The sequence below is a fragment of the Coloeus monedula genome (genome assembly GCF_965178545.1).
Source record: "Coloeus monedula genome assembly, chromosome: 12".
Lineage (NCBI taxonomy): Eukaryota > Metazoa > Chordata > Aves > Passeriformes > Corvidae > Coloeus > Coloeus monedula.
Genome location: NC_138792.1, coordinates 21,129,580 through 21,143,787, shown reverse-complemented (window position 1 = coordinate 21,143,787; position 14,208 = coordinate 21,129,580). Strand labels below are relative to the sequence as shown.

General features: G+C 45.9%; 1 protein-coding gene across 1 annotated transcript in view; it reads right to left on the bottom strand.

Moving 5' to 3' along the window:
• Window positions 1–4,125: 4,125 nt before the first annotated feature.
• Window positions 4,126–14,208, bottom strand: part of HS6ST2 (heparan sulfate 6-O-sulfotransferase 2) — a 154,316-nt gene continuing 144,233 nt past the window's right edge. The window contains exon 2 of the mRNA XM_082289260.1: window positions 4,126–6,958. Coding sequence (XP_082145386.1) covers window positions 6,256–6,958 — 703 coding nt within the window. The 3' untranslated portion in view covers window positions 4,126–6,255. The remainder of the gene's footprint in view (window positions 6,959–14,208) is intronic.

Below are 14,208 nucleotides of genomic sequence, written 5' to 3'. Positions count from 1 at the left end.
CCTCCTGTGCCTCCAGCCCCGCAGCATTATCTCCCCAGAGCGTCCCCGATGGGTGCCGCGGCCGGGTGGGCTTTCACCGACCTCCAGACAGTCACTGTCTGCGGGGACAGGGGCAAGGACTGGGCCAGGCCTCTACCCTATCGTCCATTAGCAGGGGATTGACCTCAAAGACTGATGCTGCTGAGGGTGCTGCAGCCATTCAGACAGCTTTATTCATTAGTAATTAGGCAGGCGTTGTCTGGCATCTAGATTAATCCCACTTTTAATTATTTTGAAACGGTGTGAGATTTCCCAGGCATTATAGATTATGTACGAACTTACTGATTCCACAGCAATTATTCTAATGTAATGATGTCTATTAATATGATTCCCAGCTTGTCATGCCCAGAGGGGAAATTCCCAGTCTCCCCCTGTAGAACACATACCTCCCACGAGGCATAACCCCCCTATTCACCTGCTTATGTGGCACAAAAGAATATTTTCCATGTGCTTCACTTAATATTAATAACATTACAGAGCTATTGCTGTATTGAGTACTAAGCAATGATTGCAAAGGGAAGAAAGACTCCTTACAGCCACAGCCTGCCCAAAACCCAGCATCTTCTTTTTGTAGGATGTTTTGAAAGGAAAAGGTCACAATATTTCTATCCTAAGTCAGGCTAAACCATCTAATCTGAAATCAAAGGTTTAATTCATTTTGTGGATCATTTGAGCTCATTACAGATTGCTTTTACAATCTAAAGACTGCATTTAAAAGAAGAATGTAACTTCAAAGAGGGATAATGAAATGTGAGCTGAGAACCCCAAAACACAGAGCTGTTCCAAAATCTCATCTTTCCTTTGGTCTAAATATCCCCTGAAGTCATCCTTCTCCCACCATAATTCTCATCATTCCCAAACTTCATTGATCAGAAAATTTGCTATTCACTGGCAAAACAAGTGTTGTGCCATTGGCTACCAGCTGATGCTGTGGAGCTGAGATACAGTTACCAGAATGAGAGCTCAAGCGAGTGCTGTGCCACGACCCATTTGCATGCCTCTGTCTGTAAATGCCCATCAGAAAATACATATATTTGACATTAATCTCTATAGCTTATATAGAGGTTTATGTCCGCAACTGCTTGTGCACATCCTATGAAGTTAAAACCTTATTTGCAGTCATATGAGGGAATACATAGATAAAATAGCTGAGGACACCAAAAGACAGTGGTTGTATTGTCCTGAAAATGAACACTCAGCCTTCACTATAACTATTTTGATTGCTTTGCATATGTATTGTTTCAGCATTTCATTGCTCCCCAAACAAAAAGCGATATAACCTTTCCTGCTTGACCTAATGTACCCTCACAGAGCTAAACTGCATGACAGAGCTGCTGGGTAGAGTCTACGGGTAATTTGGCTGATAGATTCTATGGAAGCTCAGAGCCAAATTTGATTTCAGGCCCAAACTCATCGCTCCATCCCTAGAGATGGCAGAGCAGTGATATTAGCATGATGGCAAAACTGTTCACTCTGAACTTAAGAAATGGATTAAACGAAATTACACTCTTCCTTGATGAGGTTGGTGGAACAAGGAGATTGCTTTAGGAAACCCAGAATTGAATTTCATAGTTAAGAGTTCAGATGCTGCGCTGTTTTGCTCAGGAAAGTTTGTGCAGGCTGCTCCTCTGTGGAGCCACAGCTGCCAGCAGGGCAGGAAGGACACGGTGCCAGATGCCTCCAGAGCCTGGAGCACACCTGCATTTGAATCACAGCTTGGTTTGGCAGTGCTCCATCCACTCTGGAGGCAGGAGATTCCAGGTCCCCATCCCAGTACCCCCATTCCCACTTGTAAAGGACCCTCCACTTCCCCCTCCCAGGCACTGCCACTCCAGCAGGGTCCAGCAATAAGCAAACCACCCCCAGCTCCACCCAAATGCTTTGGAGACAGGGATATTTTTAGTAACAGAAAGATTTAAATTTATCACCTGCTTGGAAAATATTTTTTAGTTTTTGGAAAATAAAAATATCTTCCTGCAGAAGACGTCTCCGTAAGGATAACCTCTCCACCCAGAGGCGCTCTCTGTGCCTCCCTGGGAGTACTGGGCCAATCTGGCAGCTCAGGGCTGCAGCTCAAGGTTTGCATTAGTTTGACAGGTTCTCTCAATTACCTGATATTTCTGGCTCAAATTTAAGAGGGGAGATGTATCAGGTTTTCTTCTCTCCTCACTGATTTCATGAGCAGAAACAGCTGAAACAGGAATTGCATTGGCATCTGTCAGGTGTTACCCATGGCTCTGATATTTTAGATACTGTGTGAATTTAAAAAACCACACGAAAAAGCCCATTAGTTTGTTTTTACTAAAAAATTACATCATTGGAAGCAGACGTATCACAGAGCACTAAAATGGACCATACGTCATATAAAGAGGTCATTGACAAAAATCAGCTGAGCAGTTCGCTTCCAACAACCTTTGCATACCAGGTGCTCTTTAGGAAAGCTTTAGTCCCGAACTCTAAGACCCAATACGGCCCTTTGCAAGGCCACAGAGGTCTCACAGTTACCAACTTTCCAATCTCTGGGAGGGCAGAAGGAACTAAGACTTTCTCTTTAACATTAATTTTAGCACTACACGTCTCCATCTCTGCAACAGCCCTTGGCTCCACACTGACAGGCCCAGGTGCTGGCAGTGCCAGAGGTGCTGACATGCCTTTCTATCCCTGGAAACTTAAGAGGCATCTCAGTGCTCCGAAGAGTTTTCTTAACATGTCTCCAGGCTTTTCAAAACTTGCCAGAGGGTTTGAGAGGTACTTGACTCACTGCTGTAGCTTCTCACCTTCTGAAGTTTGTCTGTCCAAACACATCCCCCACTCCTCCATCCTTCCTCTCCTGCAGTAAGAGTTTTCTCAGCTGTCAAATTACTCCTCTCAAAAGGCAACCCCAATTGGTTTTATGCCAGACTTCACTGCTGGGTGCTTTTTTAGCTGCAGGGAGTCATCTCGCATGACCTCTATCCCATTAGCAGCTCCTGTAGCAGCTCTCTCAGTGCACTAACAGACCTGTCTATAAAGCCAGTCAAACGCAGATCTGCTGGCAGACCCCTTCCACTTCCTGCTCCCCAGAGCTCAAAAAGCCTTACAGAGGTAAGATGCCCCGGCAAGAGAAGGGCAGCTCTGTCCTCACAGGGGAATTCCCGTAGATCAAGGCAAAGTCTCCTGCAGACACCTTCATGTCAACTGTCCTGCTGCAAGGCTGGCAAACCTGTGGATCTTTAATAGCCACCAAGAAAAAAATGCCTCCATCCAAACTGTCAAAAAGTATCTTTGTGGCATCTCTGGCCAAGAAGATTCTCAGAAGGCAAGAGAACCTCTGCTCTGGAGACAGGCTGAGAGAGCTGGGGGGATCCAGCCTGAAGAAGGCTCCGGGGAGACCTGAGAGCCCCTTCCAGTGCCTAAAGGGGCTCCAAGAGAGCTGAAGAGGGAGTCTTGACAATGGCATGGAGTGATAGACAAGGAGGAATGGCTTAAAACTGAACGAGAGAAGATAAACTTACGATAGTAGGAAGAAATTCCTCTCTTTGGGAGTGGTGAGGCCCTGGCATAGGTTGCTCTGAGAAGCTGTGGATGCCCCATCCCTGGAAGTGTTCAAAGCCATGTTGGACAGGGCTTGGAGCAACCCAGGACAGTCAATTTTTTTTTGTGTCCCCAGGAGGGATACAGTGAGATGCACTGGAAGTCAGTGCCTAGGCAGCATCCTCCACAGTCAAAATGGAGTGGGTATCTCATAAAGGATAAAAAATAAATCATATGCATACACACACATATATGTACATACAGAGAAAGAATTCCTTAATGCTGCAGACCACTAACAATCATATTTAAAATAATCAGAAACCACAGCCTGTTTTTCTGAGGGCTGCTCAGAGAAGAAGTCAAAACCTCTGTAACTCCAGAACCAGACAAAAGCCCACAGTGGCTTTGCCCTTGAAAGCTGTAGTTTAAATACACTTCAGAAAAGCTGTGACTTCAAACTCACATACTTGCTGTCAACTGCTATTTCACTCACGTTGGAATTACCATCCATTCTGAACTGTGCAGCTCTCAACACATCATCAGAAAAAGAAATAACCACATGAAAATCAGAAGTCTGTGGTTAAATTTTATTTATCAGTTCTATTGTTAAATGACACAAAGTCAGTGGATTGGCCTGTAAATCTACACAATAAGACAGCGTCTACCGTGGAAATCAGTAGAATTTGATATGGTTATGACAAAATGGTATCCTTATATTCGTACATCCCCTATATACAATAAACAGTATACACAAAGAAAATGCAACTAGTCTCTGTAAACCATGCACACCACAGCATAAAAAAAAGATGCACCTCCTGCAACAGGCCTCCAGCTCGCCCACAGTTAAGTCCTGTTTACAGCAGTGCCTTTCAGTTTCAAGAGCGAATTATTTTCCCCCATGAAAACCAAAATACAACTGAGACATCATATTGGCAACTGCAGTTCTTGTTTAAAAAAAAATTGCTGTACATGAAGTTATTCTCTTCTTGAAGCTGCTAATGCAGGGTATTGGTTTGCTGCTGCTTTGCTCTCCCCTTGCCCCTGGCAGGGTTGCTGCCCCCAGGCTGCCACACAACATCCGCTTCCAGGTAACTTAGGTGTGGAGCTGTAAGATGTTTTTAAAGCCTTCTGCCTCATTTTCTGCCCCCCTGCCTTCATGGTGTATAGAGTAATACAGGTGAAAGGCAACAGTGCAAGTGAGCCTTGTAAGCATTGTGTCCCTGGGAATACAGAGGGCCCTTTCCAAGTGTCTCCACTCAGTGCCACGCTCAGGAGCACTGCAGGACAAATGTTCTGAACTTGCTGGATGTCTGGCCCAAGCCTTGCAGAGGTTTATATTTTTTTGCATAGAGATTATTGGAGCCCCTTGCACCATGTCCCCAGTCTGCTCTCCCTGTGGGTCTGGGGGAGGCTGGAGGGCTGCGGGTGATCCCACTCCGGCTCTGCACCTTGAGCCCCAGCAAAGCCTGCTTGGGAGCAAGCTGCTGCACCCCATGCACCACACATCCTTCTCCTCCTGTGTAACTATGGCTATGGAAAAACTGGCTTCCATCATTTTCAGTCCTCATCTGTCATTGCTATGAAGGGCTCAAGAGCACAGGAAAAAAAAAAAGCCCTGTTCTTATCTGGTGTAGCAAAGATTTACTGGGAGTAAATCCTAATTCAAGTGTAAGTCTACTTCTGTTGAGCAATTCTCTTCATAATATTGCTGGGATTAGAGAGCTTTATGACTTTTTAAAGACACTACACAAATATCAGCAACATAATTTCACCTAGTTTATACCACCAATTATTAAGGAATGATGAATTCAGCATTATGTATTCTAGTGGGTAAGAAAGACTTAAAATGAGACACTGTTACAGGATTATAATTTGGAGAAGGCTTTATGAAACAAACATGAGAATGTGCTGTAACTTTTCCAGAATGGTTAAAATCATACTGCCCTGAAAAATTCTGGAAACAGTGTCAATTACGTTGGCATTGAGTTCAGAGATGTATGTTTGTTGGCTTTTTTTTTTTTCAGTATGAGATAGACCAAGCTTAAAACTCTAAACAGCAGTAGGTAGAAAAAGTTTAAAATTTTAAATATTTATAGAACTAGAGAAATTACTTCTATTACTTTTAAAAGCCAATATTATACATAAAACTAGTTGATAATTTTTCTAGACCTTTATTGTTCCCTTCATCGCCCACTCATTAACTTGGTAAATACCATAAGCAGTTGGTGCCCTTGAAAACACATTATTAAAACAAAATTAAGATAAAATCAAAGGGAAAAGGTTTTGTTCATATACTGTATTGTGAGAGTATGCTAAATGCTCCTTATTAGGAAATGAGTTTGCTTCCCAGATTGATTTCAGCTGAGCATCATAAACATTTTCCAGCATCCCATTTCGTACTCATAGCTAATTTAAGGATTTTTTTCTTTCACTTCTTTTAAATAAATATCCAAGCAAACATTTTTGATGAGCCGAGTTGGTTCCTGTATTTCATAAATAATCCAACAAACCTAAAAAGGACAATTTAATTACACGCTAAGATTAAGTGTTCCACGTACAGTACAACATTTACGCAAAGGCAACTGCAAAGGCAACATTTTGACCTCATTTTGCTTCAGACCCTTGAGAAGCATCACTTGTTGTCTCTGTTTTGCAGGTTGAGTTGGGCTCTGCTTCTTTTCCTCACCTGGTAGATGCCCCGCACTATCGCCGCCACTGCTCCACGTTCCCTGTGTAGTCAGTGCTGGAGCTGTTCTCCCCCTGCTCCCTCAGATGTGCCTGCTTCGCCCGCAGAATCTTCCGCTGCTCCTGGCGTTTCCGCCGTGCTTCCTGGTGCTCCTTCTGCCGCATGTACTGGTACCGCTGCAAAAACAGGTCTTTTGCATAATCGTACAATTCCATGTCTAAAAAATTGAGGGCCTCGATGCGCTGCTGAGTCTGCTTGTCTATCTCCACACTGGAGGCCCTTGTGCTATTGTACTGTGTGAACGGCGAGATGAAGTTCATGTTGAAAGTCTTCTCAAAGAGATACTGAGTTTTGCGCTGGAACTCGGTCAGGCCAAAGAAGGCCATCCGCTTCAGGTTCTCCTTGGCACTGTCCAGCAGAACCTTATTTCTCTGCTCCTCAGGCATGACCGACAGGTTGTAGCATCCCACCAGGCTGAGGTCGGAGAGCATGCGGACCTGGCGGTTGTTGGCCAGGTTGTAGGGACAATCCATGAACTCCTGCAGGGAACATCCTGACCAGTCGTCCCCTGTGTAGCAGCTGGGCAGCTCCTCGGTGGTTGGGGACCGGCCATCGCAGACATGCAGGGACGCCTTCCATGTTGCTCCTCGCTGGACATGACGCCATTCGCTCAGGTATCGGGACACAGGGTCACGCAGGATGGTGATGTAGTAGAAATTCCTGCCAAGGGGAGAGGAAAACAGAGCGTTTAGTCCCGTGTGTCTCCAGCACAGAGTGCATTAACGCTCAAAATCAATACAAACTGGGAGATGCACTTAAGAGGCTTTCAGCAGCCCTGCTGCAGAGGCTCCTCTGCAAGTTCACCTCCACAGGGTGAAGGATGGCTGAACAACTCCCTGGGGGGAGTGCGAAGGGTTGTATCTACCTGCACATACACAGAGCTGTCTCTGTTTAACAGGTGTTGTGTCTACAGAGGTCAAGGGAACCCAAGACTCCCCCCTGTGCTGGGCTGTCCATGTGGCAACATGCTCCTGCTGGTTGGTCACCTCACACCTTGGGAGAATACTTGAAATATCTCCCAGAATGTAAGCCACAACCCAAGCAGGACACAGGTAGCTCTGACTCTTTTAATTTCCTTGTACAACACAGCTGCACTGGCAGGTCTCCACAGACAGCAAAGAGCTGCCCGTGCTACATTCCCTGATGAGCAGTTGTGGGTCTCAGCTGCACAAGCCTCAGAGCAGCATAACACCTCTGAGGAAGGCATTTCCTACAGGACCTTTCCTTTCACAGGCCAGATAAATGGGGTGTGCCCAGAAGCCCCAAACCACGTCCACCCTAATGAGGACCTTGGCAAAGGTCATGTAAATCCTGTTTTATTCTTCTGCCTTCATGTGATATAGGACTGAAACAATGAGAGAGGAGAGCTAAGTGACTAACAAGAAATTAAAGGATGCATTACAGCATTTTGTAAGAGAAAACATTTTCAAGGGAAGCGCTGGCTTTGGTTAGAAGCAACAGGATAGCAGCACATGTGGGGGAGACGCTGCCACAGGGAACCCATTAGGCCACCAGCTGGAAAAGCTGCAAGTTCAACCACAGAACTTGCCCAGAGTTCACTCTGGGTTGCACATTAATATCCACCATCAAACGCTATGCTGTCCACCATCACAGCCTGAAGACAGACACAGCTCTTTGAACCTCCACTAACATGACCATGGCCTCACCTGGATGACACTGGAGGAACACCATCAGGATACCAGCTATCTGCTTAAGCAAATGGAATTAAAGTAGCTCAATAAGCGAACTGTCCTGCCAGGGAAGGCCACTCCTCCAGGAAGAGGACACCAAGAAGTGTGTGCCCAGGAGCCCTGAGCACCTAGGGTGTGACTGCCATGTCCTAGGTGTTGTGTTTCTCCTAGGAGGAGAAGGACATTAATTTGCTTTCTCAAGTGACATCATGACTGGCCACCTTGAGGTCAAACTTTTGTTCCCTATCATATCCTTTGGCAGAAAAACCACTAGATGTCAATGTTTTACAGAAAATTGTCTTTGAATGGACTAAAAAGTGATTCACAAGCACAAAAAGGATCCAACTGCACAAGGAAAGAGAACTTGGAGAGTCACCATTCCTCTTCCTATTTAGAGAATCCACACTCATAAATAATTAAGTAGAAAGTACAATAAATGTGCAAAACCAAATAAAACCAATGAGCCCAGTACAGCATCAGTAGCTGGAAACAATAGCACTTGATGCTTGGAGTTCGGACACCACAACTGGCACCATCCCCATCCTCACCTGGGGTGGTGCTACTGCCACCCTCCCTGCTCAGAGGGATTTGGCCACAGATTCACACAGGCAAAGGGAGCTAAAGCCCCTGCCACAATCCCAAGGAAGGTCCTTTTCCACATAAGTGCCATTCAGTGATTTCACTGTGAGAGTTGGAGGTAAGAAGGAGCAAGAATAAAGCTCACTTTCATGAGTGAGTGGCAGCTGCTAACCCCACACTGTCCCTTGCAGAGATGGGGAAGAGTTTTGCTCTGTCTTATCTCAGCATGTCTCAGGTATCATTGGAGAACCCAACCTGGCAAAGTGAATGGGCTTTCCATGAGTGCCACCTCAATCAGCCGCTCCAATGAGCAGGAGCTGTCCCTGATCATGTTTGTGTCTCAGGCTCCTTTGATGCAGCAGCAACACAGCCTTACCAGGATCCCCACATGGGGAAATGGAGCACCTGTGGTACAAACCCAAGACCCTTCTTTACCTTCTGCCAGGACTCCTGAGCCTTGGAGCTAGTTTACTGGGACACTGCACTAAAATAATGACCCAACCATATAGCACCAACCTCTACATTAACTATAGCAACTAATACACAGCAACAAACCTCTGATTACTGAGAAGGCAAAAGCAAAGCTTTGCTTACCCCAGAGACCCTTGTACAAGCTGGCTCATGAGCAGCTCAGCTCAGGGGAGAAGGGTGCAGGCACAGGGGTGCTACCAGCTGAGGGAGAAGGCCAACCAGACTCTATGCTCCCAGGTCATCACAGAAATTGATGGGGAGTTAAAGCAAGAAGGGAAACACATCCTGAGCCAAGATCGATACAGTGAGCATTTTATTATAGTTCAATCTCTTTAGCCACTCTCCCTTTGTGCTTTTTGGCCACAGGCGGCGACTAAGTGTCTCCCTTGGCTGCTGTTGTAAAAACAAAAGAATGAATAAAAACTCCTGTGCTGGTGGAAGAGGCTGTGTTGTAACAAAGCACCGTCAGCCTGGGTTGCCTCATCTGGACAGGTTATCTCCATCTGTGCCTGCCAGGAAAATGCTGCAGTTGAGGGAGACCAGGGGGGATAAGGCTGAGTAAACATGCTCACTGGACTCTGCAGTGAGTATGGAGGTGTCTGGGCTTCCCCAGCATCCTGAGCTCAGGATGCCAGGCAGGGATATTCATGGGATGCCCCAGACAGGGCCCATATCCTCCCTGGCCTGAGCACAGCTCGCTGAAACAGGCTTGCAGCTGTTACTTATTCCATGTTGTTATTTCCCAGAATAACAACATGGAATGAATCCTGCTTTCAAAAAATGAGAAGAGATGTCTTAGAGAGAGATGGTTTATCAGTTGCTGGACCAATCTCAGCAATTTTATGCATTTCTCCGCTTCTTAAGCCTGCCTATTAAAATTCTACCAAAAGATGCACTGACCCTTCTGGGAACATCTGCTTTTGTCCCAAGCCTCTCCTCCAAGTTAGGAATCATGGCAGCTCCAGGAAAGCAGCCACACTGCTCTGCATTCATCTGAACTGAGCTTCAGAAAGTCACAAAAGCTTTAAGGCATCCTCAAGTCAGAGCCGTGCCAGAGATATATTCGGCCATCAGCACTTTGAGCATCATTCTTCTGCAACAGAGGAAGACTCAAAGCTTTTCAATTATTTTTAGCTCTGTACGTAACACCTTGTTCTTTCTTTCTTACCAAGGGGGCATTGAGCTCCTGCCCATTCCTTGAAGTGTGTGTTTCAGAGCCCGAAACAACATGTTTGCAGGTAGAGCTCCAACTACCACGAATCATCCCTCCAACTTAAGAGCTGCACTCACCAGAAACACTGCTTTTCTGATGAAGTTGGGTGGCCATGAAGCAGAGAAAGGGAGCTCGAGGGCAACTCACAAATTAGGTTGACCCTGGAGGCATCAGGAATGTAGGGTGATGTGACAGTGACTTGCTTCTGGTATCTCCCTGAGCACTGCTATTCCTTGAGGAATGTGGGGACTGAACAGTCCCACAATGTTGAGTTTGCTCCCCATACTGCATCTGCTTGCTTTGAAGGATAATCCCGTGGTCACACAGTGTCTCGGTTTTTGGAGACAAAATTTTAGGAGGAAGCGCTCCGAAAGGAGTGCCTCCTCCAAAGGGAAAAGGGCCTGCCCTTTTCCTCCGCCAATGAGACAAATTAGTAACAGCAAGTGAAAGTGGGAAAAAAACCAAACTGTTTATTAATACAAAACAAAACAGGGTAGAATAGGAAAAAAACAAAACTCTAGATACAACAAATGCCTGGAGAGGAAACAGACACATGGGCTTGGACCAGCCGGGGCCACCCTGCAGGCCTGCCGGGGCCACCCTGCAGGCTCCCCGGACCGGAGGGAAGGGAAGGGGAGGGAAGGGAAAAAGAACAAAAAATCCCAACACAACCTTTTTCCAGCTAGCCGGAACAAAAAACCCCAAAGAGCAGCACAGCGCTCCCGGAGCACTTCCTCCCGAGCCCTGCCGAGACCCTTGGAGCCCCCAGCCGTTGGGCCCAGCCGTTCCACCGACCTGCACCTGGCCTCGTTGCTCCGGCCCCGCCCCCGGGTCCATCTTAAATACACAGTGTCCTTGGGCATTAAGCAGATGGTTAAGGAATAAAAAAACCCCTTATAACATCACCCCAGGACACACGGTCCATTCCTGCCAGCCTTTTCCCCACCTCTGCCAAACACAGGGGCAGAATGAGATTCCCTTTTTTCAATCTAATGAGTTTTTTTAAGAATCCTTGCATCAAACTTCAAATTGCAACATTAAAAAAAAAATTAAAGAAAAAAGAAATTGAAGTCTAAGTGAGGAAGAGTGAAACCCCAGGGGATGACAACACTGAGTAAAGCCAGGGACTTCAGAGTCTGGAGAAACTGCCAGGGAAGGGATATGCAGGCACCCACACCATGGTGCTCAGGGGGGTCATTGTGTGCAGAGCAAAGGAGGTGAAAAGACGTGATTCTTACTATGCATCAGAATGGGTCAGAATCTCCCAAAGTCAGAGCACATCTCATCCCAACCCCAATGCCCCACTGTTTAGTTGCCTGTTGAGGTCGAGGGAGGCTGGAGGTCAGACACTGGCAGTTGCCATGGCTACAGCCTGGAAACCTGAGCCCAACTTGATGGAGCTATGAGGTAAGGACTGGAGAGGGGAGCTGAAAGCTGAACATCCACTCACCATTACATCCATTAGTGGATTAGTAGGTGAGGGCCTGAGTGACCTTTTCCCATTTCTGCTGAGAAATGAGGCTGCAGTAAGAAGGGCTTTGTAGGTTACCAAGGGAGAGCCTTTGCAAAGGGAGCACCGCAGCCCCAGAAACATCCCCATCTTCCCCACAGGCTGTTCCTAAGGGCAAGCTAACCCAGGAAAACACAGCTTCAGCACAGGGCTGAGGAAGCAGAGCTATGATTTCCAGGGAAAGTACTGGAGGCAGTCCCATTCACCATGCAAAAGTAAGGCTATGCTTTAAGCTGGCTCAAACACACTAGTTTGTATCTAGGTCAAGCTTATCCAGATGGCAAGCCTGGCTACGACGTCTGGCATCACAGATGGGGCTTGTGCAGTGAATGGGAGGCAATTTTATAAAAGTGCCTCCATCTCTTTGAGGGGAAGCAAGCAAATTTGTTAAGTTTCCAAATCTGTGTGCGCTTTTTTCCCCAGTTCATGGACTTTGTGGTACATTAACAAGGCAGTATTGATACACAGGACTCCTTTAAACACAGGACTCTTTTAACATATGAAACATAAAATTCTTTTAACATAGGTGCTTTAGTATAAAGTATAGATTAGTAAAAGTTGGGTGTTGGCTGCTATGTTTGACTGCAACTGCTTTTGCAAGACAAGAAGCCTAGCCCTGGAAAGGGGCTATGATGATAAGTGAATAGGATATGCTATACCTAACGCTAACTGCTCTTAAAAAACAAACCTGAGTGGACTAGGATGATAAGGGAATGAAATGCGAGCAAATGGGTTTGGCTAACTGCTTGTCTGCAGAACAGAGGCCAACTCCTACAGGCTAAGTGATAAGGGGGAAGATGCATGCTAACTGCTGTTTTAATGACAGATAGAGGAACAGCCACAAAAGGGTAGAAAAATGTAATGGGAGAATAGGAACATAATCAATACACAATTATAAATAAAGTATAACTAATATAGCAACAAAATGTGTAATAGTAGAATTAAGTGTGTATTAACAAAATAGATATGATAAATGTATTAAGAATAGTGTGCTGTGTTTGTAACCCTAAGATAAGGAAACCACAAGTCATGTAAGACCCCTTAGGACTGTAACTCTAGATAAGTGACCAAAGCAAAGGCGGATGACGAACTTGTACACGTATAATGATGAACTTGTAAACAGAGAATGACAAATTTGTAAACGTATAAAAAACCTCTATAAGATGACCATGGCAGACACGCATATGGAGGTGTTTAACCCCTGCGTGCTCCCAGCATGCCCAATAAAGGCGTGCTTTACTTTACAGTACCTTGCTGTGCAGTAGACTCCTTTGAATCAGTGTGAAACCAAGTTCTGCTCCAGGCAAAGATGGATATTCTGAAAGGAAAGTTCCCCCTGAAGGTGCAGGGGCAAAAGGGACAGACCAGATTTGTGCCACATCCAGCAGAAATGCAAATAAAACAAACTAAAACTCCGCAACAGAGATTCTGCATATGATGCAAAGGATTAAGGACAGAGCTACTGAAAAAGAAAAATAATCACAGGTTGGTACTTCAGCACCAGAAACAATGCACAATCACCAGAGGCAGCAAGCAGCACAAGGACATCCATGTCCTTCCCCCCTCCACACAAACTGCTCATACTGCTGAATAAAAATCTACAGAGCTCGTTTATAAGAGCAGTCACATACTCATTTTAAAAGCTGAGCAATTTGGGGTTTGAGATGGCAACTTGTTGCAGCTCATCTGACCACAGGAAGATGTTCCTACACCGTGGCTTTGCATACAGATCTGAGATCCCATCTCCTTCTCCTCCACTGCTCCCAGCAATGAAGTGAAACTATCGCAGACACGCTCCTGCACTTCTCCCTCATCCCACACCACTCGGAAAATGTCCCTGCTCAGGATTATTTGACAGCAAAGTCACAGGCAATGATGGAAGGTCAGGAATGTGAACGGTGGAAGTCTCACATTCCTTGTTCTGCTTTTAGAAACCCTCCCAGTGGGCTCCAAAGCTGCTGATGGATTTTAATCTCTGGCAGAGGGTCTCTCAGCTGATCAATCATGGCCACCACATCTCCCTGAGAAGTCAAACTCAATTACGCCACGCTGGGCGCTGAGTGCTTTGCTCCCAGAAGTTGAGGTTAATTCCCATCAAGAGAATGATAACTGAATCAAACTGAGAGTTTGATTTGCTAATACCACAGATTGTTCCTCCAAGAAAAATACCCCTGCTGCCTAATTTGTTGGAGTCTGGCATCTGTTTGGAGATCACTCAGAGACAGGCAAAGCGCTCATTTAATACTGTGACTCATCCTGATTCTTGACAAACTTTGTCACATAGAGACACAACTAAGAGGACAGGGATGAGCATCATGGTGAGAGCCTCCCCTGCCTCAACCATCCCTGCTTGGAACCTCCCCCCAAAACGAGAATGCCTCTTCCCTGCCAAGAGCTGCTCCCACAGCATAACTGAGATGAGACCATAATATTTGGCAAGCTTACT